Source organism: Acanthaster planci, linkage group LG04 (genome assembly GCF_054643075.1).
Source record: "Acanthaster planci isolate LZ-2023a linkage group LG04, COTS_SCS, whole genome shotgun sequence".
In the NCBI taxonomy this organism is placed as follows: domain Eukaryota; kingdom Metazoa; phylum Echinodermata; class Asteroidea; order Valvatida; family Acanthasteridae; genus Acanthaster; species Acanthaster planci.
The window spans coordinates 8,429,894-8,455,637 of record NC_141780.1 but is presented as its reverse complement, the minus strand read 5'-3'; the positions used below and the strand labels follow the sequence as shown (position 1 = coordinate 8,455,637).

Genomic DNA, 25,744 nt, shown 5'->3' with positions numbered 1-25,744 from the left:
TTTGTTAAAAGATCATTTGCCAAGTTTTTACATGTTTTTGAAACAGTTCTCAGTGTTCTTTAAGATAAACTTCAGGAACTGTGTCAAATCAAAATTATTTGTAAAAATGGTCATTAAACGATGGGATATTTGAAATCCATCATAATTTCACCTTCTGTGCAGTTTGGTCTTTAATGATGACATCATTAATGTTTGAGGAAAAAATATGCCATGTCAGACGACGTGCAACCAACTGTGCATACGTTTAAGTTTGCAATGGTCTGCCCCAATTTTTGTCTCCATGATGCCCAGCAGTGTACCAAAGTAACCTCTGGGAATGATATAGTGTTTAATCATGGTTTTTGGAAATGGCCGACTGTTGTTGGTCTATAGGTAGTTTATCTCATTGGATGGGATAACTGATCATGACTTCTCTGCCTACATCAATTGCCGAGTTCACACTACTGCGGTGATGTTGCTAGGAAGGGCCTGACATGTCCAATATCCTCCACATAAAACTCAAAATCAAGAAATTGGTTATAGTGGTGATATTTTTGGTACTTGTACTCTTTTAAGAATTCAAACAAAAGCAGCTCATGCACTGGGGTTTTGACATGGCCAACGGGCAATGAGAAATATATTAACCAAAAAAAAAGGAGGTTCAAATATTGATCACACTTCTAAATCAGATGCAAGATACTGAATACAAATAGAGCCAAGTCACTAATTTGGTCAAAATGAAATAAACTATGGGAAAGTGTTGCCTCCATGTAGGACTATGTGTTTTCAAAGACAGACCCAAATCTACCTCCAAGTGGCTTTATTTTACTTGGTGAGACAGGTGTATATTAGAGATGATTTTTTTTTTGGGTAAAACCTTCTCTCATGGAAGTGGACGTTTTTTCATATTCAGTTATTTATTTGACATAAAAAAGGGGAATATCCCATCTTGGGCTGCAAAAACAAGGTTGTGTAACTGGCTGGTGCACTGTATTAATTGTATCCACAATACCTGTGTGATATCTCCCATCAAACCTTCCATTCTAGGAAAAAAGGATTTCTCTGTCCAATAATATGTAAGATTCTCCTTGACTGCACAGAAATCTCTGAAGTTGTTTTCTTTCTAGATCCTGGTTTGACAATATGTTGCGAAGGTAGCAGACATGACTTACATGCCCTCTTCACAAACAGAGAGGTCTTTTGGGGCCAAATCTTGTTCCATCTTAAAATGGCCATCCTGTTAGTATGCACAGAGATTACTTTGTATGCCAGTGCTCTAAATGCTACAATATTTCTGATGAAGTCCAAAATTCTGAAGCTCTTTGAACAGTCCAAAAAGCTGTAATGGTAAAGGTTGGAACAAGGATATTGACAGAATATCAATGCAAGAAAATGGCAAATTGCTCAAGAGTGGAAGAATATGTGTACATTTGCTGTCCTACTTTCAGACTCCCAGGAGAAAAGTAATGGTATTAAACATTTGGGTAAAGTCTGTTTGTCTCTTGTTCATTTTTTTCAGTTGCTTTTTGTTGCAAGAAATGCAAATTTGGTTGTTTTGTTCTTTCATTACTGCTATTGTCACTAACAATGAACAATAAGATAGGCTTCCCATTACAAAAGCAGAGCAGCAGAAATGTGCATTGTGTAACTATTCTGTGTTATGAATGAGCTACTACAGAAACACAGTGTCCAACTTCATACAGTCTGCCATTGTATGATACATGAAGCAACAAATCAATGATCACTGATGCAAGCTGGATCCCCTCAGAACAAATAAGCCATTAAAGACAGCAGCTACGTTGACAAACAAAACATAACAATAATTATCCTGTGGTAGCCTGCCTTTCATCAGACTTACCTAAAATGTTAAGCAGCAGCCTGTTACCTGGTCTGCCCCTGAGATACCATAAGTAGTCCACCCAATGTGTCTGTGCTCTCAAGATGTCAATAGAGATGTGACCAATGATGGCTACCTCATATGCTGTGTTCTGGACTATCACATAAGAGAACAAAAGTGGACATAGGCAAAGAATATTATTTTGAATTATCAATGTACAGACCGAAAATCTATAGACTATAGTATTCAGGGAGTAAGGCTGGTGTGATGGCTCTTTTCTCGTTTTCCAACTCTGTGACCCGGGTTCGAATCCCACCTAGGTCAGCATGTGGGTTGGGTTTTCAGTCTCTACCTGATTCTGTGGGTTTTCCCAGGAATATTCATTCTGGGTTTTCCTCCGACCTCTCGCACTGACCATTTCTCCATTCTCTTCTTAATTGTCACTTCATCCTGCACTAAATGCACTATTGATTGAACAGATGTAAATAAATATTTCATAGTAAATATACATCATACAGTGCCGGGCGGTAGGCAATGTCGCTTTTTTTTAAATAGTTCACCTTATTGTATTTACAGTTCTCCCAACAGTTACCATCACATTAATTTTACACTTGTTTGTTTGGACAACAAGAAGAAGGGGGTTTTTCATAGATGGTAATTATCCTGGTCTCTCTTCACCCAAGAAGCAGCAACAGTAAAGTCACCATCCATAGCCATCTTGGGCAATCATCAACTATTAGCTAATTTTTGTACTTGCCAAAAATCCAATACTGAACTGCTGATCATGTCATTTGGGTCCAACTCCTGCCAAAATTAGAAGCATTTTTTTTAGTTCTATGCATCTGTTGAAAGTTTTTACCCAATCCCATGAAGCAAGTCTTCAGGCCATCTTTTTCTAAATAAGTTTTTAGCGTGCTATGTTTTTCACATATCTCTAATTTTGACATCCTGATGAAAATAGACTTGATGGAAAAAAGAGGGTTTCTATTGATTTTTATTCTGCGAGATTGTTTGAAAGGCCTTTAATCAGAAGTGGCTCTGGAGACTTGTGACTCATTTTGTTAGATTTGGTCAAACATGATATGTGAAAGGTTGCTCACATTGCAAAAAACTTGTTGGTTCAAATCTGGACACGTCCTGGGTGTTTTGTAGCCCAAGGCAATCCCAAAGTGGCCACACTGGCACGTTTGCCCAATATTACAATGCTGCCTGGCTGGCAGGGTTGCTTTCCTCAGCCGGCAGAGTGTGGCACCTACATGTCGCACACGGTCTACACAAATCAAGAATCTGATGGCGCCTTGCCAGAGGCACTCTCAAACTACTTCCCTGCCATTTCCAAATAATGAAGGATCACGCTCAGTCACACAATTCTCGGGTGATCTTTGACAACGCTGTAATTTAGGCAGCACTAGGCCTCAAAAGGGGTTTTTCTTTGATGTATTTTTGCTTGACAGCTTTCCTTTGGAAAGTACCCTCGACCTACACCGTATTTTCATCTCACTGCTTAACTACTGGGTAATGATGTTTGGGAGAGGAAGTAGTCGGCAATAGGTGAGGCAACAGACTGTGAATGGTCACGGCAACAGAATGGCAAAGAAGCAAAATTACTTCTGATCTGGCCCATGACTTCCTGAAGTATCAGGGGATGCACAGTGTGAAAGTGAATGTTGTCAAAGTATGGGAAAAGTTCAAAATGCACCGTAACAGCAAACCAGGAAATTGGTTGTGACCTGACTGTCTAACAAAGATTTCTCCCACTTTTGGCTCAGTTTTATCAAAAGATTTATAAAAAAGAAGTAGTCAGTTTCCGAAGATGTACAGTGTCTCAGTTTCAGGTAAAAACTGCTGCCTGTTTCCTTCCATTCTTCTATTACTTCAAAAGCACCATCAATCACATTTTTACATCACTGATATCTAACATAAAGGAAAATCATACACAAAATGCTATACGATTCTTGAGTTAAAAAGGTTCTTAGCCAGGTAGTACAAGTGTAGCTACTAAGCTACATCATTTAGACGCTTGATTAATTTCTGGTGTTACTAGATGAAGTGGAAAAATACAAAATACTGATGGGCTTCTACTGCTCAAAGACACAAAAATGATAGAGTGCATTGCACAAGAGAACTGAATATTCAGGTTTCATAAGAATTCAAAAGCACAGCCACAGTTTGCATGAAAGGTATGTGGTGCACACTGCTACACCTGGGTTCACTCCAATAAGCTTGAGAGAGACATCCAGCGAGTGTCTAGTCATGCGTAAAGTTTCTTGTGTGCTACCTCCATTTGCTTGTGAATTTAGCTATTTTGTTCAAAGCAACTGCCAGAGAAAATGATAGAACATGCGAGGCAGTAGGAATTACTTGGTTTTGGCTGGAAACAGCATGGGTCCATGGTAGTGGATGAAGATGGTATCAAAGGCATGTGTATGATTTGCAGTTGTACAAAGGGGTACAAGGATGGTGTGACTGACAGACTACAATGTGAGAAGTTCTGATTTACAGGTATTTCATTTTCAGATAGATTGGTGAACATTTATACTCTCTTTCCACCTCATTTTCCAATGGTAACAAAAATCCAGATGGCTTCCAAAACGGGCGAGTGAAGGAATGATAAACATGAATTTTTTTACTTTGACTTTAAATGACATTACATTTCATATACATGTATATTTCCATTATATGCACAACTCCCTGTGGAATGACATTATAAATTTCAAAACCCACAGTCTGATTCTGCCATGTAGATATGCAATCTGCATTTGACTTGTTTAATCTTGAGATGCTAAAATTAAACTGGGCTTTGGGAAAGGAAACCATCCAAAGTCACAACTAGTACTCAAACATGTGCAAGATTAAAAGACAATAATCCAGGGAAAAAGGAAGAGTATGCAGATTTCTAACACATCTTTTATCTACACGTATGGTTTCATGTTACAGCATTCCAAAGGTTCAGAACTTTATCTGATACAAACCACTGCTGTTGTGCTCGTGATGGGGTTAACTTAAGCTACATTTACTGGAAGAAATTATCAACTTCACACTCTTTCTACAATAACTTTCAATCTGATGATTTGATCCATTTTAAGCCAAAACTTTTCATACTACAACGGCTGCAGATTAATGCACATTTCAGTAAAAAAGTCACACAAACATGTATGATTTCAAATGAAATATTTTCAATTCTCTTTCAGTCATCAGGAGAGGGCGCTTTTTACACTGAATACACATTTCAGAGAACATTTTAGTTCAGATGGTTGCAACAAAATACTTCTATTCTAAATGGTGCTTGCTACTAATATCACTTCCCATGACAACCCCAAAGTAAAGGTAGTACAATTTCGCTTAAGGAATCAAAAACTGATCCCAAAGTACAGGTAGGTTCCACTCGCTTGGAAAACCTAGCCCAATTCTCCCCTATGAGCCAGAGAGCTGGGCTTTGGAGACGGATCTCCAAAGAGTGGTTTCATCTTCCATCATAATACCATGAATAGTGCCAGGAGGTAGAAGGGCCCTTTGTTGTTAGAGGGGAGGGTTGAGGTTGGGGTTGGGGTCGGTTGCATGGGTTGGGAGACACTATTAGCAGATTGAGTGACAAAAGAACAAAAAAAAAAATACACCAAAGTGAGATCAGCTCTTGAGGCATTTCATGAAAATTGGCAAATTCCCTTGCCTTTCCTCTTTTGTGTTGAGACCAGTCTTGGGAGCTGCAGTTTCATTCCCCTATGGTCTTGAAAATGTGGCTGGTCTAAGGTAAAGACCGGCACTAAGTAGCATACAATCAATTACTTTACTTTACTCTGTCATGTTTTTGTTTTCTTCAGTACCATATATAAAACCTATTCATTTCATTCGCGTTTTTCAGTACAGTTGATAGTTCAAACATTTGTTAGCCCACATATAATGTTGTCAACCCTGTTAACAAATCATTGTATATTGTGGTTCATTTGTAATTTTGTGTCTCGTTTGTTTATTTCTACTATTGTTGTTTATTATCCTTGGTCTCGGACCATTTCAGTCTCGCTCCACTTTGAAGGGGGTTGTCTTGGTCTCGCAACTTCAGGTCTCGGTCTTGGTCTCAGTCTATCCGGTCTCAACTACAACTCTGCTGTTGAGTGGGCCTTCCCTGTGTTAAGGGGACAATTTATTTTGCTAGAAAAGTCAGGGCCGAGATGTGAGGACAAAAATTGTTCCCAGAACATCTTTGGACCCCACAATGTCCATGTTTTAACAGGTGTTGTCCCCATCACCCCATGTATGTGTGAACTGTCCAACGTACATGTACTTGTAGCAAACTGAAACCATCCATCATTGTGGAAATCTTTCTAGATGCTACAGTGGAGGATGTGCCAAACTGCATATATTCCTGGCTGACTCATGTCATCACCATAGAAATGTCCAAACACTTGGAGGAATTGCTGTTTACAGTCTGGAAACAATTCCTCTGAGTTGGTATTTTGTTTTTATAAAAAAATTTCAGAATTCAGCAAATACGATGATGTGATCACAATGTCACAGTAATATGCAAATGTTGTGATCAGGGTGGACATATTTTGCAAATTTTCAGTTCATGAAATGTAATGCTTAGAGGAAAATGCTAAAATCTGATTACTGGAAATAAAATTAATAGCTAAAAACATCTTTGGCAACATCTAGACAATTTGAAATTGATATTGGGATTTGCCTCAACAACTACAAAACCAACCTCATTCAGAAAAAGCAATAGAAACCTAAAACTGTTCAGTGTCCCAATTGAGAAATTTCTGCAGAACGATTTCAAGGGTAATTAATCACTGCTTGATTGAATTGCCTGTACTTCCTCTGACATTTATTGATTGAACCAGACTCTATTTAATTTTACCTGACCTGAACAGGTTATGTGTAAACATACATTATTTGCCTATTCGTTTACCCGTACCAAAACTCATCAAACTCCGTGTACAGAACTGCAATGGAAATAAGTCTTTAAACTTGTCTGTATTATCCCTGCTTCTCCACTGACAGGGTTTCTTCTTTGAACATATTTTTTTAACAATCTAGATTTCTGTTTCTACTTTGTCTTTATTACATTTTTATATTGTACAAAAAGCAAATAAATGAAATCAAAATTACAAACTCGATATTCTTAGAGAATCTCCCATTAAGATAATTTTGACTCATTTCGGGAGTTTCAGATATTCACAAATACACATAATTTGCCATTTTTTTAAGGTCAGTTCCACATTAAATATTAATGAAATCCTTGTAAACTTTGTGCTGTGAATACTAATTGCCCCTACTAGGCTCCTCCCAGACAGATAGGCAGCTACAGCTGTTCACACAAGATTTATCAAATTTGTACACTTTAACTAGAGGGCCTAAAACAAAAACTAGTCTCATCAGTTGAACTATCTCAGTTCACAGACAGACTCCTGCCCTCTGGAGTTGGAATAGCAGCTGTTTTCTGTGTAATGATATTCTTTTTGGGGGGGTGTGTCCTTTTATAGAGGGTGGGTAAATGTGGGCAGTAGATGTTTGTTGAAGCACTCTCCAGCAGTGAAGTCTTGCTATGACACATTCAGGCCAGGATTGATGCCTTGTTCATTTAGGGGAAAGGGTTTCCATTTAGGACAAAATTAGTTCCAGCAATAGATGCAGTCTGATGTGGGGAATATCTTTTCAACAAATAAGGTATTTCCTATTAAATTAAAATCCATGTGAGGTTTTGATGCATTGAAAGACAATTCTATAAAGCACACGCAAAACAAATATAAAAAATGAATTTGGACTACATGCTCATTAACATATTTTCAAATTCTAGCCAATCTCCTTGTCAGCTATACATGAATGTATAGTTGGCTTTCTGTTTGTCTTTTTTCTTCAGGAAGAAGTTTATTCATAGCATAGTTGAGATTTTTCTGACTTCTTTGTATAATTCATGTATTTTTACAGGCTTTGGAAAGTGCATGATGCAAAGCCCCAACTTTGTATGCATTGTTAATAATGGGCTGAGCAGTCTAAGGGGCTGAGCAGTCTAAGGTTGTCCACATCATTACAGCCAACTAATCCAATCTCCCTCCCCTTCCCTGATTCCTTCCTCCTTCCTCCAGCACCCCTTGGGCACACTCCTGATTTGAAGACTTGAGACTGGGCTTGACACCACAGGCAGAATGTTTGTATGGCTGATGAGTCCCTGGACAGACTGCAATGGGCCTACTTGCTGGATCTGACATTTTTCCAGACCCCAACCTTGTTTGTGGTACAAGAAAACTAACAAGGAATCAGCAAATGGCTAGTATCAGATGTTGGCCTACAGAAAAATGTTCACATGACATGATCGATTATTAAAAACATTTCAAATGTAGCTGCTACAGCAATCACAGCATACCAGACCAACTGAAATTATTTACTGCCAAAACAGAATTCTGTAATGATGGCCTCCAGATTATCTCTTCAATTTCAAACTAAACCTTTTTTCTGACACTTTCTGTAAATTTGCAAGTACATGATGCAACGTTGGTTGCATCATATTGGCTATTTACTTTACAGCACTCACACGGTCCACTGAGGGGCCAACTGAGTCAATGCAGCTATTGGAGAGTGCACGTTGGTAAATAGGCCTCAAATTACCTGCACTGAATAAATCATAATTCCATGCCTTCCATGCCTTTCTTATTCAAGGGTTTTTCTTGCCATGCTTGGTGTGGGTTTGTATGGGCTCCAACTGCAAGGCTCTGAATGCAACTGTAAGCTTGTATTTTAGAGAAATTTCAAATAATTTGAACTCTGAAATGGGTCCATTTTACAATAAAGAGAATAGAACTCATTTCAAAATGGTAAATGGCTTCTAAACATCTCCTTTAAGATCATCTAAAAGTCAAACTGAACAGAAAGTAAATGATGAAAATAACCCTTACTTAATTTGATGTCTGTAACAAAATTCAGCAAGTTCTGTATATTTTTCCTAAAAATTGATGTTGTATATGACAGTTTGCTGGTCTGTAACCTTACACAGGTAACAGAAAAACTGTACATGTAACGATACTAATAGGATCCAGTGACTGGAATTAAAAGTCATTGCTGTGGGCCCATCTGTGTACAAAAAGGTTGTTAGCACACATCATATTCCTCTTCAACAGATAAGGTGTCACAACTTGCTAGAGTGCTCTTAGGGTAATGACGTCTTTTCAGATTAGTCTAGACATGTATAGGTACATGTATCAGTACACCTTCTCAAGTGGCAAGGAAGGGGGGCTGTGCATGGGCCTACAGTGTCGGTAACTGGTGTCTGTGCAAACAATGTGGGTTGCAATGAGTCCTGGCAGCTTGTACTGTATGTCATACACGTGTGAACCTATGCATTTACATGCACAGAGCATTTTGGCCCAATGGGATGCTGTTGCCATAGTAACCACAGCTGAAAAATGTTACCCATTAGTATAAGCAATTTATTTCTTGACAGAACTGTGCTAAGACATGCAGTGTATGCTACTGCTGCCTCACCGAATGTGCACATTAGTGCCGCTGTGAGAAATAGCATCTCCTCAGATGAGTCTTGAGCTGATTAACTGTCACAGCTAGCACTTCTTTTAAAGTGTTGCCACAATGAATTTTTCTGAGACCCCATTTTTCTGCAACTTTATACTCGTCCTCAGTGTATCAAAATTATTTGACATCCCTTTTTGGTAAAATGCATTGAAAAGAGCAATTTGTAAAACATTAAAACTTGCCCATGCTTTCCCAGAACACTGTGGGCACTGTTGCTGTGATGTAATTCAGAGAAGACAAGTTTCGGTGCATAGGGTTTTTGTTCAAATTGTGAAACCAAAATTGTGAACCAAAAACTAAACGAAAACATTTCTGATAATGGGTTGCATGTTTGCTTATTGCTGGGAACTTACTCAACAATGAATCATTCAAGAAAAGAAAATTGAGGCCAGCAAAGTTTTAAAAAACTTAAGCACTTTTTTGTGCACAAACCAATACAACATTGAGATATTTCTTCCCGAGATGACATCACAGTTTTATCATGAATATACACATTTCTCATTAGCAGTAAACCAAAAATGCATCAAAAGACCCCTTAAAACAGTTAAACAAAACTGAAAATGAGGGTAGCTGAGATGTGAAGGTCCATTTTTAAAGTTTGTATTAAAACTTTGCATTGAAGCTAGTTCTGTCTTATGCAAGTTTCCCTACAGTCAGCATGCCTTTGGTCATACTCACTGATTGTGGTCTCCTAATAAAACTTGAGGGAGGTTTCATAAAGAACAAATGGTATAGCTACCATAACAGCCTCTAGTATTGAAAATTGTCCCCTTTTTAACCTTTTCAACAATGACTTAAGCTCAATTTTTTCAACATGGACTACGTTATACTGCCTCAAATTTAATATTTTCCCCAATGCTACTGCAATACTTTGTGCAGCAGTTCCATTGATTCAAAGGAAAATTAATGACTTCAGTGTCAACAACGTCCACTGACTTTACTTCCACTAAATATTTTCATTACCATAGTTTCCCCCTTTCAACTCGCGTTCGAATTCTTCAGCCTCTTGTAGCGTGATGAAGAAGTAGTTCAGACTGAATACACCATAGCCATGGTGTCTTTGGTTTCCGTTAAGATGATACTCCAAGCGGAGGCTGTGAGTGGAAGATAAGAGTGGTGCTGGCCTCTTGAAACTGCAGTAGCGGGAGGACTTCTTGTCGTCGATAATCTGTGGGGTCAAAACGAATTGGAGACCTGTCAAACAGACCACATTAAGGCACGTCAGGGTGAGGATGCAATTTGATCCAATATACCGTGTACCATTATGCAGACGGAGGCTGTTTTTTATGTATAAATGATTTGGGGAAGAAGTTTTAGCAATTTGTTTCAAAGGAAATTTGTTCAATATGACGATGATGTTATCTTGTGTTTTTCTTGATCTTTTGCCATGCATTTAGTATCGTTCACAGCCTGTTTCCTGTAATATGTTGTACGATGACAGAAAAACTGTCAAGCAGAATTATACAACACATCACAGAAAGACTCATAGTACCAGATTAATCTTGTTTTGTTTATGTGATCAAACGAAAGTTTATACTCATTGATGAAGTTTACTTCAATATGTTTGAATATGTTTTGCGTAATTTTCTACACCTTTTTCAAATATGGGAAGCTATCTGACATGTTTTTGGCTGCACTCAATGAAAAGACATTTTAAACTTTTCCACTGCTTTTCCTGATAAAGAGTTTCGATGTCATCACAGGAAGTTAAAGCTCATGTGGGGGTTTTCTGTTCAAACTGTGAACCCAAACTTTGCTTGTTGAAAATGAATGTTGTTGAAATCATGAACTGAAGTTGAATATGACATTTCCATAAGATAATTTGGCTTAATCATCAAAGTTAAACATTATACCTACACTATATGTCTAAAAGTCGAATACCTGTATGACTAAGCATTGTAAATATATACATCAGAGAAGATAAATACAAATAAGCCAAAGATGGTAGAAACATAATAATGAAAAGCTACCAAAACACGTGAACAGCAATACTTAGCAATAGCCAGAATGTTATTGTAAGGACAGATGAAAACTGAAAAAAGCAATTACATGTACATGATACACTGTAGTTAAGAAAATAATATTCCGAGTGAGCCTAATTGCAGCCAGTCACATACACGCAGCACACTTTAATGTAAATCACATTTCATGAGTAGGTTGTTACTGATAACTTCTTATCAAAATAAGCAGAGACTTTCTTCAGCATGTTAGATCGAAATTTTTCTCAATCCCGCAAGATCCTCCATTGTGGAAGACACCTCGGGCACAATCTGAAATGTACTTGAATGCATTCAAGGAGGAATCCCTGTGTGGGGAAAACAGTGTGGTTGGACAATCACTTTGCCTTTCTCAGTCAAAGCTCCCAGAGAATTCTGAGGCCAGGAATCTTGGAGGATTAAATGTCCTTGAAAGTGTTTATACAATATTCTAATTACAAAGCCCGTCGATGAAATCAATTTGGAAGGAAAATGCAAAAAACTCCAGCTGTATTTGGCTGTGGTGTTAAACATGTGTTTAATATAATAACTTCACTGTTGACATTTCCGGCGTCCATATTTTCAATTAGAACTCAAGGTGTAACATCATTATTACTGCCTTACTCAGGCTAATAAAACATTCCTAAGAGCCATCTAGGCCCCTTCCATTTGTTGCAGGGCTTATTAAGGTAAACATAATAACAAATTGTCTTCACTGGATTTCCATCAAAAAGAAAACAACAAAGAAAGTGATCTTTCAAAGCAAGATCCCTTAATGCAGGGCCATAGATCTAAAGGCTTGTAAAGCAAGAGTGCATTAGATCTGAAGTACATGTTTGTGAGATCATGGATCACATTAAAGAATGAAAGCATAAATTGATTCTCTCTATGAATTTTTTGTTTTTGATGAAATAGAATTGACATCAATTGTAGGCAATTCAGCATTGCTGCACCAAGAGTCAAACTTGGATTTTCTGATTGCACTGTTTGCATTGGGTGTATTTTGTAACCCGAGCCACCTGATCTGAATTTCTAGTGCACATATTTGGCGGGAACTTTTTGTGATACCCTGCAAATTTTGTTCTCCAGGCTTTCAACTTTGGGAGATTACAGAGGTATCCATCGGTATGTGAACCCTGATAAGTACACATGGAGATGCACATTCAACACAAGGTGAATGACATGGAGGCTTTGGTGAAATTGGTCCTTTGGGCATCAATTGATCTCATAATGTCACTCAAGTGTCTGTGTGACTGACAATGAATATCCCACCAATGATAGGAAATAAAGAAACCTGAGCTTGTCAAGAGATTTATCGGCTACAGCAAGCAAATACAGCTGTATTATACGACTGTTGATATTGCTAGTCGGGACACACTTTGAGTACATGGGGAGAGGGGGAGTCTAGGTGAGTGTAGAAAGTGGGCAACTCCAGATGTCACACACACGTATTGAACTCCTTGATGTTTTCTGCAAGTACTGTTACTTGTTTTTAAGAAGATTTTAAAATTACATTTTTTGAACATTCATGCAATTAACTGAATTCTGTGAATGATGAACATTTCTGTCGACCAGAAAGATAGGAAACTGGGCAGATCTCAATAGTCCTCTTAATTGCTACTTCTTTTTTTTATGAAAAAATACTTGCAAAACATTCATTGCCTCTACCTGTAGACCTGACATTGTGTTGTCAGACAAACTGATCCCAATCTTAAGGGGCGTATTCAAGTAATTCAGTCAGTTCATATAAGTATTTCGGAAAATAATTGATAAATTCAACTGAAACGATGTTGCAGTCAAATTTGCTCGACCCCAGCTTTCCCACATCCTTATGGAAATATGGGAGGATTTCATAAACCTTAAGAATATTCATTATGGCCCAGCTATTATTACCTCAAATAAGGTCTGATTGCCTCTTGAAAGTTAAAGCACAAAAATATTCAGTTCCTGCACAGTTTGAGTTTGATAGGAAGGAGACAATTGAATCTGACGGCAGAATGACTGATAGAAATTACTCTTAAAGCATTGAAAGCTGTACTATTTAATTCTGTCTTTAGCAGACAAAAGGTGGAAGATGGTCAATTTTCCTGTGCACAAAGCTGTACATTCGAGGGCATGCATGGTAGCTGTTATTTGGTAACTAACATAAGAACAATTAATCCCTTTCAATGACTACCTTGCTGCCTGTCTCTTGGCTTCCAATTTGGTCATTCTGCCTCTACCAGAAGCCATTGTGTAACAGTGAGAGTACTGGGGGAGGTGGTAATCTTTGAGACTTTCAAGATCGAAAGAATGGTGGCAACGGTATTTAGAAAATCATTTCAGAATCATGTACATGAACCTACCCAGGCCAAGTCCCTTGAAAGAACCTTTTGGAAGAAACTGATGACCTCTGGCTGATTGGGGTTGCCCTTAAATGTTTTACAAACTGGAAAAGTGTATGCAAACTAGTGAGAGAGCTGACAAGTTCTGCAATTTTCAGAAGACCAATCATTACTTAATTTGACAACCTGGGACCAATCAACATGCTAAACCTGTCATATCCTTGCCAACTGTCTGAGCAATTTGTTCCACAATGGCAGCATGCATCCTCCAGCCAGTTTCTGCAGAAATCTTGACTAGGATTCCTCTTGACCTCATTGGACAGCTGTGAGGTGATCTGGAGCTTCAAGAAGGCTATCTGCATTTCTGTTCATGTCACACTATACATTTTAGCTTTGTGGGTAAAGCGTTCTTAATTATAATTCTGAAGGCCTATCCATGCTTAAAGTCCAACATACATTGACTGTATTCTTCTGTTTCAATTTTTACCTGCCATGTATTTTCATAAGATGAGAGTGTAGGCTACGATGAATTTCCAACAAAATCTGGTGGAATTGGGTTATTCACACAAAACAGAGTGTATTTATCTGATGTGCTTCTAGCATTTAAAAGAATTAGTGATGTGGAACTGGGAAAGGGAACTGCCCATGTTATTGCAGTGTACAGGGATGGTGGTTATTACCAAAACTATTGCCGTAGCAATACAACGGAAAAAACACTCTTGGTCGTGATGCAATGATCTAGTTTCATATTTCAAAAAAGGATATTTGAAAAAACAATGTATGTGTCCAAGTCCATATGGCTCTGCTGATCAGGCAGACCTCGTCCATGTATTGCTGTTCCCACATGACCTCAGACGTGCTTCATTTAAGACATATGCACTGTTGAAATACTGAACTGCCTCACTAAAATCAGTCTCACTTACATGTACCAGCAAATACTTTTCACAAGCAGGATTACCTTATAACTTACAATGGTGAAAATTTGGTCTCATTGTTTGTACTGGTTAGATCACAAATACCTCCTGACTACAGGGAAATTCAAACATCATCATCACTTTAAATATTCACACTGAAATTCACAAACGTTGAACACATTTTAACTCCATGCAGCGAAGTGTACAGCAAGCAATTTGTAATGCTACATATGCTTGACTTTTGTATTCATCTGAAGTATGAACTAGCCCAAAAGAGATGTATAATATATGTATGTAGTAAATCCCATTATGATTTCAATTTTGTCCATGGTAAAATGGTCCGTATAATTTGATGTGCACCTCTTCATTTCAAATCAATTCTGAACGTGTGGCCAAATCACAGCATTGATTATACCACCTGCATGTTTGTACAGCGTTGCATCCCTTAGCTGACAATGCCTGAAGCAACGGGAACTCTGTCCACCCCAATACCCTGCGAGTTGCAAGCTAGGTGCCCACATGTCACCCCAAGTGACCACAAAGTGCACCAGCAAGTGATGCATATAGTTAATAAACCACGTGCACCAATCACATAGCACACAACGCCATCAACGTGTGATGATGAACCAAGAATGCCTTAAGTGCACAGACATTACTTAGTGTCAGTGATGAGAGTGGATGTGGGCAGTGGTGAGAAGGGGGTGTAGGATATGCATGTACCTCTTCTCCTACTCCCATTCCCTGGACATAAAGACCACAGAAAAAAATGAATAGGTGAGGAACCAGAATGCTAATTTCATATAAAATTCCTAGTGTAGCTATTAGACCATGGGTTAAAAACTGCCAACATGTACGTTTATACTGTATATACGAACATTAATTCATATAAATAGTGTTTCCTGGTACAGGTGCTGGAAAATGTTGATCTCTTCCATTTCAATTGCAGGTGAGTTCTGACATTTCTATCCCTCCCCCAAACTCGAATCTACAGCCTAGTGTCAGGGAGTTATCCCAGTCAAATCATCCATTAACAAAAGAGGCAAACGGAATTCGCTGTACAATTACATCAAGGTTTTCTGGATATGAGAGAGATTTTTGGCAAATGAATAAATAGTGCTTGGCCAGTCTTAAATGTCTGTAAACCGACTCAGGAGACTGGACGTGACTAATGTCTGAACTGCAGGCGAGGGCGTTATCAGCATTCATTCTCCTGAGCCAGTCTTAAACATCAGTTTAACCACTCAGTGCTGGGGTTGCTGTTACCGGGTACCTTAGGTCTGTGGGCATAGCCAGGGTGCCCGAAATTGGACAAAGGAGTTGGACCTTGTAACAAAAGACCGTACTTGGAACAGAAGACCGAGCTGGTGGGAAATACTATCATTTTTTAGCTCGCATTAGCAGAGGTAATCCGTCATTGTTTCAAAACAGTAGACCACTGTTTGTGGCATTCACCACCCAGGGATTATCAGCAGGGACAAAAGTGTTCCAGCACTCCAGTGAGTGCACCACTGCACGCTAATCTGGCCGCATTTGAAAAAACACCACTGCCATTCAGCAACGCACTGAGCCAATTTCAGGAACAAAGGAAATTAGGCAACACCGCATAATCTGGGCTCTCTTACTGGGCGGCAGGCCTGGCTGCAATACTCGGGTGTCAATGGAGGTTGCCTATCAGATTAGAGTAGCCGGAGCCACCAGACAGTCATTTTTGTGGGTGTAAGTGTGCAGTAATTAAATGAAGTTATGAATTTTTGAAGAATTTTGTAAATGGAAAATCTCAAAAATCATCCGAGAAGTCGTCCTGCATATGCCAATCCCACCCGGCAGGAAGTGGTTAAGACCGGCCAAGCACATATTTATTCCCATTCATAAATATTGTAGTCAGAGAGTCAAAAGAAGCCTTATATGATGGCTTTCCAATGATTTTTGTTGTAGAATTGTACTTTCATTTTCCTGAACACCTCCGTCCATTTTATGGTATATTCCTTGGGCAAATTGTTCAGAGGAATCTCCATATATGGACTTGGCACACGCATGATGCATTTTGCATGGAGTGCTGCATATAGTCTCTTGACCAGTAGAGATGGATTAAACTCTCTCATATCCAGGTGCCAGTGTGTTTTTACACAGCGACATTATCAAATCTCAGCGGGCATTATCAAATGTTAATACATGGTCTCGCTGTGCGTTGTTGAATAAGGAAACTGTCTGAATTATGAATATCCAATCAATGCCAGCTGTCAGAAACATTCAGTTGCAAATAGGTTTTTGCAGCGATCTGTAAAATTACTTAAATTAATTAAATTAGTCATTTAATTCCTTCTATCCACAATGAATAGCACCATCACAAACGTGATAAAGCAAACTGCGTCAAGAGTTGATACAACCACTTTGGAGTTTACTCTCTTGTGCAATGAAAATCAATAGAAACTGTAATAGGTTTTACCCAATGCATTACTGGTATGTTCATTTCTGTTCAGGATGACAAATAGCAAGATTAATAAAACTAAAATGCCTGCACTCTGTAATGCAAATCAAAAATAGCATGTGAAAAACTCACTCTGTGGGATCTGATCATGAATTACAACAGGATTTAAATGGTTCATTGTATGGGACTACAAACACATTTTTCAACCAAGCCTTAAGAGTGGTTTAATACTGACATTCAAAAGCTAGGCTTTATAAACTACCAGTACAAGCAATAATAGCATCAAAAAAGAAGATCCTCTAAATGGATGTCTGTATGTACTTCTTTGATGAGGATGGGAAAGTGCAAAGAAGCCCAGGAAAATTAAGTGGGAAAGGTAGTTATTGACAATGCCATGCATCATAGGGATTACACATTAATCTTTTTATCACATTACATCCCAAAGGTCTCCAGATGAGAACCCGATAGCTGTATACATCCATTCAGCCAGTTGACTCCTTTTCACTCTGGATGTACTCATCCATCAATATAACGGATAAATAGATTAATGCATGACAGGCCCATAAAGAAAAGGCTAAACCAACAGGATGGTAAAAGGGTAGATGCATTAGTGAAAAGGGGAACTTATGAGAAAGGAAAGGCGGGCAGAGAGTAGTGCCCCATGGATGGTGTCTTGGAACGAAGGGTGCTTTGGTGGGTGGTGGGTTGGGTTGAATTTTAGAGCTGTTTTGGGGTCTGTTGTTTCCAAGAGTGGCATGATATGAGATCCTATCAGCCTAATGCACACCTCACAATATGCCAAACGTTGTAAACTATTGATTTGATATGGAATGCAAGAAATTTAGACCGTCAAAAGTAGTATGCCAATATGAGAAGACAACTGATTGTAGATACTGACTTTGTCTATCTTGGCACGAAATGGAACAAATTGTTTTAAATAAGAGAGTGAGCCAAATTTCATATGTTATAATAATTGGAGGATTTTTTTGGACAGAGTGTTTGTTTTGTGGTCTTTGAATCTACACACAAGTCGTCACAGCTAGGAAGGAGTTTCTCAGGGGGATATTGGGGAAACAAATTACAATAGATGGGGGACATTAAAGAAAGAACATTAGACGAGACAAACCATCATGATGGGGAGGGTATATATCTGAAGGGATACTGAAGAGAAAGAGCATTATGTTTAATTGGAAGACTTTTTTAGAAAAAAAAAGGCGGCTAACCATTATGGCGAGGAGGAGATTTATTCAAAGGGAAATTAGAGGGGATTAACATCACACCTAAAAGGATATTTTAGAAGGAAAAATAGAGAAGACTAACCATCACGCCTCGGAACATATTTTTAGAAGGGGAAAAAACCATACACACGCACTGAGCATATAAAGGGCACAAATCTTAAACCGGACCAAATGCTCACTATGTTGTCCATAACTATTGCAATAGCCTTTTATGTATTAAGGAAAACATAATTTTCAGTAATCACTAATAATACTATCATGGATTGTTGGAAATTCTATTAAGACTGTGAAGATGATGAATACAAGTTCTACACTGTGATATCTGGAACCAAAGAAATAATTACTAAGTAGTATTACAATGACAAGCTACTGAGGATGCTAAGGAATACAGGTACTTTAATACTGATAAGTATATTATCAATGGGGATTACACAACACCTGCAGAAATCCCTGTCATCTGATTGGTGGATTGTTGATCACATGGCATTGAATTATTTGTACCAACACACAGCTGGCGCACAACATGCACGTGACACACGTGCAGAGTGCAAAAAATTTAGAAATGGATAACAAACACCTCCAGGTTGATTGCACTGTGGCTTCCATGCAGTGGCACTGTGGCACCAAATATTCACAGTAACATGGCGAACTTGATCTGACGTTCGCGATTTTTACTGAAGGAGAAACTGACGAGGAACTTGTCAACGAAGCTGATGCTGCCAGCTCTAAGAGGCAAATAAAATATGCTACAAGTAAACCAAATAGATGATGAGAGTTTATACAGGTGTTGTATGACACAAATAATAAATGTTTCAAATTTGTGTGATGGTGGGAATAATTGCTTGAGGTGATAGACAAAACGACCTACCCCACTCAGCGAAGCAGAGTGGAACAGACCATTTCATCTGTCACCTCATGCAATTAATCTTACCATCGCACGAATATGAAACATGCATTATTTGCATACTCACACAACAATACAAATAAAGGAATGAGGAAAATTGAAATATTATGTGGTGGAATTGGTTATGGTATGATATGTTTCCTTTAAGTGCAGTGAGCTTAAACTGCCCCTTTAACGTAAGTTGTTTACAATGTACAAGTTACAATGGGCATGGAAGTGGTCCTCCACTCAACAAAAACTAGGTACTAGGCCTTCGCACCTTGTAACATTGTCCTTTGTCAAAATTATTCTTTGATAAATCTGAAAGGGCATTGAACTTGTAATTTGTGGGAGAAAACTTAGTTAGAACCCAAGGCAACCCGGTATTCAGAAACAGGGAGATGGCCCATGGGTATAAAGATTTACTAGTGATATGGCCTCTCACAGCTTGTCCAGAGACGCGTAAGAGCAAGAGCTGACAGTGAGGAACATTTTCATTCAATTTGACTGGTATTTATCAGTTTCCCAATCCTTGTGCGATTGAGATCTTAGTGTCAGATAATACTGATCTAAAGCTGTGTGGTTCTTTGAAAGTTGAGCTTTGAGGTTAATCCAGAAAGCAACTGTAATTGTGCACTGATGAGCTGGCGGCGTAAACTTTTTAGAGTGATTGTACAGTCCAGTTTGTGCATGCATGCAGACTCACCGTACATGCACATCAACATAAAACATATAGCATGTCATATTCAAGTTCAACCATTAACATCGTACTGTCCCACCTTATCTTATAAGAAGGATATATATTGTTGAATAATGACTTATGATGGTTTGTTTTTAGGATATTTGCACCTTTGTGGTGGGCCCAAATATTCACTTAGGCTTTCTAGCAGTTCATGTAGGCTACATGTAGGATGCAGCCAGTGTCGCATTCTTCTTTCAGCTAACTCAACAGTGTTGGGTGAGGATCTTGTCCTTATTTTAAATGATCAGGGTCCTTGGACATTATTCTTAACAAGTTACTCAAGTTATTCTTAATCATTTTACAAGTGTGTGTGTAATTCGGAATTCTATAAATTCTTATAAAAGAATTATAAAGTCAACCCTAATGTCACCATTGAAATTTACTGTCTTTCCATGGGTCTTTCAGTAGTCAAAATAAAGCAGTGAATCATCAGTGAGTGTGTGTCACCCCATTTGTTCCATTCTTGTCGTCAATCTCGCTCGCTGCTTCCTGACCTTGGGATAAACATCCCTTCCCTTGATCCAGCTCAGGTGGTCAACACAACCAGTTGTCCCCCAACGTGGAATTTACCACAATTACAAGGCTACTGTATCAAGAATATTATAAATTTGAAGCTGAAGCAAGAAATGTTAGTGGAGTGAGGAATACTGGAATTCTGAAATGGACAAGGTTGAAGGGAAGCCATCGGGGACACTTTCTGCAGAGAGCGTGGGCAAAAGCAATTACATAGATTTGAATGATTGGCTGGAGAGTGAAGTATAAAAGTGAGATTTAAGGAGAAGTAAAGGGAGAAGAAAAACAAAACCAGAGAAACAAAAGAATATATTTTGAATGGAGTTTACTGCTAGTGCAAAGACAATCTCTACAAGTTGTTATGGTTAGCGATCAAGGTGTGGATATGGAATTTATTTTGGATTAATTTTTTTGTATTAGTCATGATATTACAGTATTAAAGAAATAAAGCAAAGAAAAACATTTTTTATTCATTTTGCTATACTTCCTCTCCTCCAGAAGACTCGGTGTTGCAGAGGGTAGAAGGTTTCTTTTGTCTTTTTATAGTCAAATTTAATGACTGACATGTGAACCAACATTTAATTAGTCTTAATTTGAACGATTTAGTTATATGATTGTATTCTTTTGGGTTCCCAGAGTGGGCTCGGTATCTGTGGCATTCTTCTTTAATTACACTAGAAAAAAAGGATGGATTATGATTGGAACTGAAAAGTAAGTAGGTGAAATTTTGGATGGGGTTTTTCATAAATTCTTAAATGACATTTGCTATGGAGTAGTATGTAGTGGTTGATTGACAGTTGTAGATCTAAGTAATGTACTACTTTTTATTTTAAAATGTGATAGGAATATACAAAGGGTCTTGTGATGCTTGTAGGTGAACTATCTGTTGGTGCTCAGATTAATTCTGATTATGGGAGATGATCAGATAATCGTCAGATTATTTCTGACAAAGATTATCATATTTGGTTAGGCCCTATACAATGCTTCTGCAAGACCAAGTATTCTCTATAGACTAATATTAGATTAGTAACTTGTGCTGAATTATAGCTGCCCACAGCCACGAATAATAGCTGTCCACAGCCATGCCTATGTTTTGTTTGAAACAGAAATTACCAATGTGGAACTTACTATATTTGAGATTAATACCCCAGAACTTTAGATACAAGGAAGGTGATCCAACTGTGGGCAGTCAGGATTGGTCTTCCTGTTAGAAGGTGTTAATTATTAGGGGATGGGGGGGGACTTGAGCTTGTTAACTTTAGGAAGCAAATCTATGCAGGGTAAACTTACAGCAGAAGAGTCAAGAGCTGAAGTAATTTATTTGCAGTCAAATTGGTGGGGGGGCGGTTTCTTGGTTAAAGAGTGTCTGCAAGTCATTTTTAGCAGAGTTTATTAGCTCAGAAACTGAATGTGTGCTGAATTTTCCTAGGAATTTATATGTGTTTAGTTGATTTGCTGTTTGTGCTTCATTAATGTGACGTGTAGTCGATGCATAAGCTCATATTTTAGCTGATATTAGGGATGCTGGCTGCATCTTCCAATGTGGTGTGGACATAATCAAAACTTATATCTTTGAAACTGTGAGGGGGGTTATGGCGTCGGATTGATTGCAATCATGGGTGAGGTCTTTATGGGGGGGGTTATTGAAAGAGTTTCAGTGGACAGGAGGACAAACTTATAAATTTATATTTTCAGTGAGAAAGGGGTCTTCAATGGGGTCTGCAGGGATGAGGAAGTGGCCTTGGACTTTTGGCAAATTATTTGGTTAGTTAAGTTTTGGAAATTGGGGAACTGGTCTAGAATTTCTTTTGCCAGCTATTTATTTCTTTGTTTCTGTAGGACATTAGTTTGTAAGCACCATGTTTGATTATAAAGGGGTAGTCTGCTGTTTATAAAGGATTTGACAATTTTGTAATGAAGTGATGACATCAATATTTCATGTGGTTGACTGGTTTGTTGCATCTGATGTCATCTATTAGAGTGTGGTATTGGTTGTCAAGTTCGGATAGTTCAGTGTGGAGGTTGTTTCTAATGTCGTTAATGAGTTGATAATTAAACTAGACAGGAATTTTTTTTATCTATTATTTTTATTTTTATGATACAAATATTTCTTAACTTTTGGTGAGGGAAGAATAGCATGAGAGGAATTGGGGCTGGGTACTAGATTATCCATTTTTTGAGAAGGGGGAAGTTCAGATTATCTTTAGAAGAATGAGGTAAAGGGTGAAGGAAGACCAATCTTTCAGTGTACATCAGATCAGATTGTAGATCAGATTGAATTTAGATTAGATTAATTAAGGGAATATGACAATGTTACCGTAATCTGTGAATACAAAGGAATTTATAGATGGTGTGAGATAAATGAACATTGATAGATTAACACGTTCAAGAGAGTAAACAGTCTTTGTGCAATTAGGAGAAATAAGAGGAATACTAATGTTTCTGTAATCCTTGAATAAAAAGAATTTATAGAGAATTCTGGAAATAATTTAATTTATGCTGCTAATGTAAATACACAAGGTTAAAAACAGACAGTATTAAACTTAGTGGAATGATAGTATTTCAAAAAGAATTTGGTGGCAACAAAATCTAGGATTGAATCTAATTTTTTTATACCAAAATCATTGCAGAGAAATCAAGTAGTCACTTCCAATTGGCTTTTTCAATAGACACTTTCATACAGGTAGTTGGCCAGTTTACAAATTTTGTTAGGGGCGAGTTGGAAGTCTTCAGACATGGAGAAGGCTGCTCTTTTATGATGACTTCCACGTTGGTCATTCTTTGAAAAAAGCCTTGTTCCCTTGTGGAACATGTGCTGTTCCCAAATGGAACATTCCATTTTTGGGAACACTGATTTCAGGGAATGCGTGTGTTCCTTTTCGGAACCCAGTTAACATGTGCTGAGTACACAAATTTTGTTTTTATAAACTTCTGCAGCACACCTGTGTTGGAATCGAGGATTTTGCTCAGATACTATATTAAATAAGATGAATGTGGGACATCATCTGCAAACATTTTGAAAAATAGATCTCTAAATTTGAATCAAACCACAGGCACTGCAGTACCGCATGCAATACACTAAGCTGTGTAACAGGGGAGGGGATTATTACGACAGGCTTTCTTGCTCCCAGACTTGACAATTATTCGGCACTGGGATACGATTATGATGTCCAAAAAGACGAATTTCCTTTAACTGAATACTGCTTTTGTATTCAGCATCGCAGCAAACATCACAAGTGAGTAAACATTATACATCCAAAGAAACTAGAGAAATTGTCATTTGATAAGAAATCTGCACTGTGGGAACACCACCATTCCCTAATGGAATGCTCAGAGAATACTGTGGGAATGCCACTGTTCCCTGATGGAATGAGTGGAGAACACCTTTGGAACACCACTGTTCCCTGATGCAATGCGTGTTTGCATTCTTGAATGATATAAAATATGATGAGCTTATTCCCACTGAGAATGACCAAAATATTTTGTCTCATCTGTATCGTGCTTATGAACTTCAAACTGAAAGGACTATAATGAAACAAGAACTTGTCAGTTGTCAGGAAGTCATGTAAATTCCCCCTCATCAAAATGGTTTAAGTGACTAAGTACCAGTATTGGGAAGCACAATGCAGAAAATGGTCATGTGTTACACACACATAAACAACAACAACATATTCAGTGCAAAACGGAAATAATTTATGGAATCATTTTGGCAAAATATTTATACAAAAACTTCAAAGCACAGAAACTAACTCTGCAGAGCACATACGTTAAATTATGCAAAAATGACTCCTGTCTGATTGCTATCCGGCATGCTCAATTTACCCTGCTCTAACATAATGGACGTATCATGTTGTCAAGTGCTTCTCCTTCCAGGATATTTTATTTTCCTTTGCTTTCCATCCCAATTAGAATTACGATATGACCCACTTCCAATGTTCCCAGAAGGAACATTGACGTGACAACACAGTATTCCCTAGAAAACAGCTGGGAACAACTCGTGTTCCCAAGAGGAACACTGGCTGTTGCCATTGGGAACAAGCTGTGTTCTAGATGGGAATGACTTGAGTTCCCAAATGGAGCATTTGAGCTGGAACAAGAACGTTCCGACTTTTGAGATGCTCCCTAAACAACAGGGAAAAGCAAAACAGGTACTATAAACCCCCCCAAAAAGGGGTCAACCAATTTTATTTTTTGCCCAAATCACTGTCCTCATCAGATGCAGTCAGTGAGATGGGTGGTTGGGCAGGTGGGATGGGGGAGAAAGGGTTGAATTTTAGGCCTGTTGTTGTGGCTGTCGATGGGCAAGTAAAATGCTTGATATGCTGGTACCCCCTATATCTCAGTTGATTTCAATGAGTGCTAAATTAGTTTTTGAATGGTTCTACAAAGAGAAAGTGTATGCTGATTACATATGTATGGCAAATGTGTGTTAAGGTAGGTAGTTGGTTTAATTTGTGTGTGAGTAAATGCTAACTGGATGAAAATTTAAAAACCAAGTAAAACAGTATCAAAAAAAAGGAAAAGACAAGGTACTGGATGATCTGGTAAACAATGGATTTCAAGAACAAAACAAAAAAGGCATATTATTGTTCCAATTGTTGGGCCATTAACTGTTCATTTTGTTGATTCTAAGCTTGTATTCTAGACAACTATCAGTGCATGTATGACCAATCAGTTTGTTCATGGTAATGAAGTTTTTTCAAGAGTGCCTAAATGCATTCCTTTCACTCAATTTCCAGCATTAAATTTACTGAGATGAAGTGCACTTATGACTGATTTCTCAAAACTTAGTGTAGATGGGCAAATCTTTGAATAGAAATAACCAAGACAAAGACAGTTTCGGCTTCGACAACCCTGGCTGTCTATCTGTATGTACAATTTCAAAAATGTAACACCAAAGTCAAAGTAGTAGGGCCATCTATAATTTTCAGAACAGTTTTGCCTTGTTTCTTCAGAATGAGGCTGCAAATTCCATGTCTATCATTTTATTACGGTTCCCTTTCAGAAAAAAAGAGATTTGATATAATCTTACATGAGCAATAAGAGTCTTCAAAATGATCAAACTTAGAAATGGTGCTTTTAGGCTGCGATTTATATTCTGCAAATGTATGCAATCTTGGACTATCAAAAATAAATCCATTATGTGTTACAGAAGTCACAGGCTTATGTGCACTAAATAACTTTTGTGAACTCAGTAATTACACTCCTCAAAATATGCAATTAAACTGTTGGAGATGTGAACTATCACCAGGGACAGCACTGGGAGCCGTACTGTATGCCTCAAGCAGTGCTCTCCCCAATTCCCCTTTATTTATGCCACAGTGCAAGGGGCACAAAATTAAAGGCCAAGGACAACAGGCCAAATGTCCCTGTGCCTTTCTGAAGT

General features: G+C 38.2%; 1 protein-coding gene across 3 annotated transcripts in view; it reads right to left on the bottom strand.

The window, feature by feature from the left end:
• The window catches only part of LOC110974918 (uncharacterized), a 114,710-nt gene that overhangs the window by 53,371 nt on the left and 35,595 nt on the right, over positions 1-25,744 (bottom strand). For all 3 annotated transcript variants that reach the window (XM_087135423.1, XM_087135422.1, XM_022226885.2), the window contains exons 4-5: positions 10,304-10,508; positions 1,838-1,972 (exon numbers count right to left, since the gene is read on the bottom strand). In XM_087135423.1, the coding sequence (XP_086991549.1) occupies positions 1,838-1,972; positions 10,304-10,508 (340 nt within the window). The remainder of the gene's footprint in view (positions 1-1,837; positions 1,973-10,303; positions 10,509-25,744) is intronic.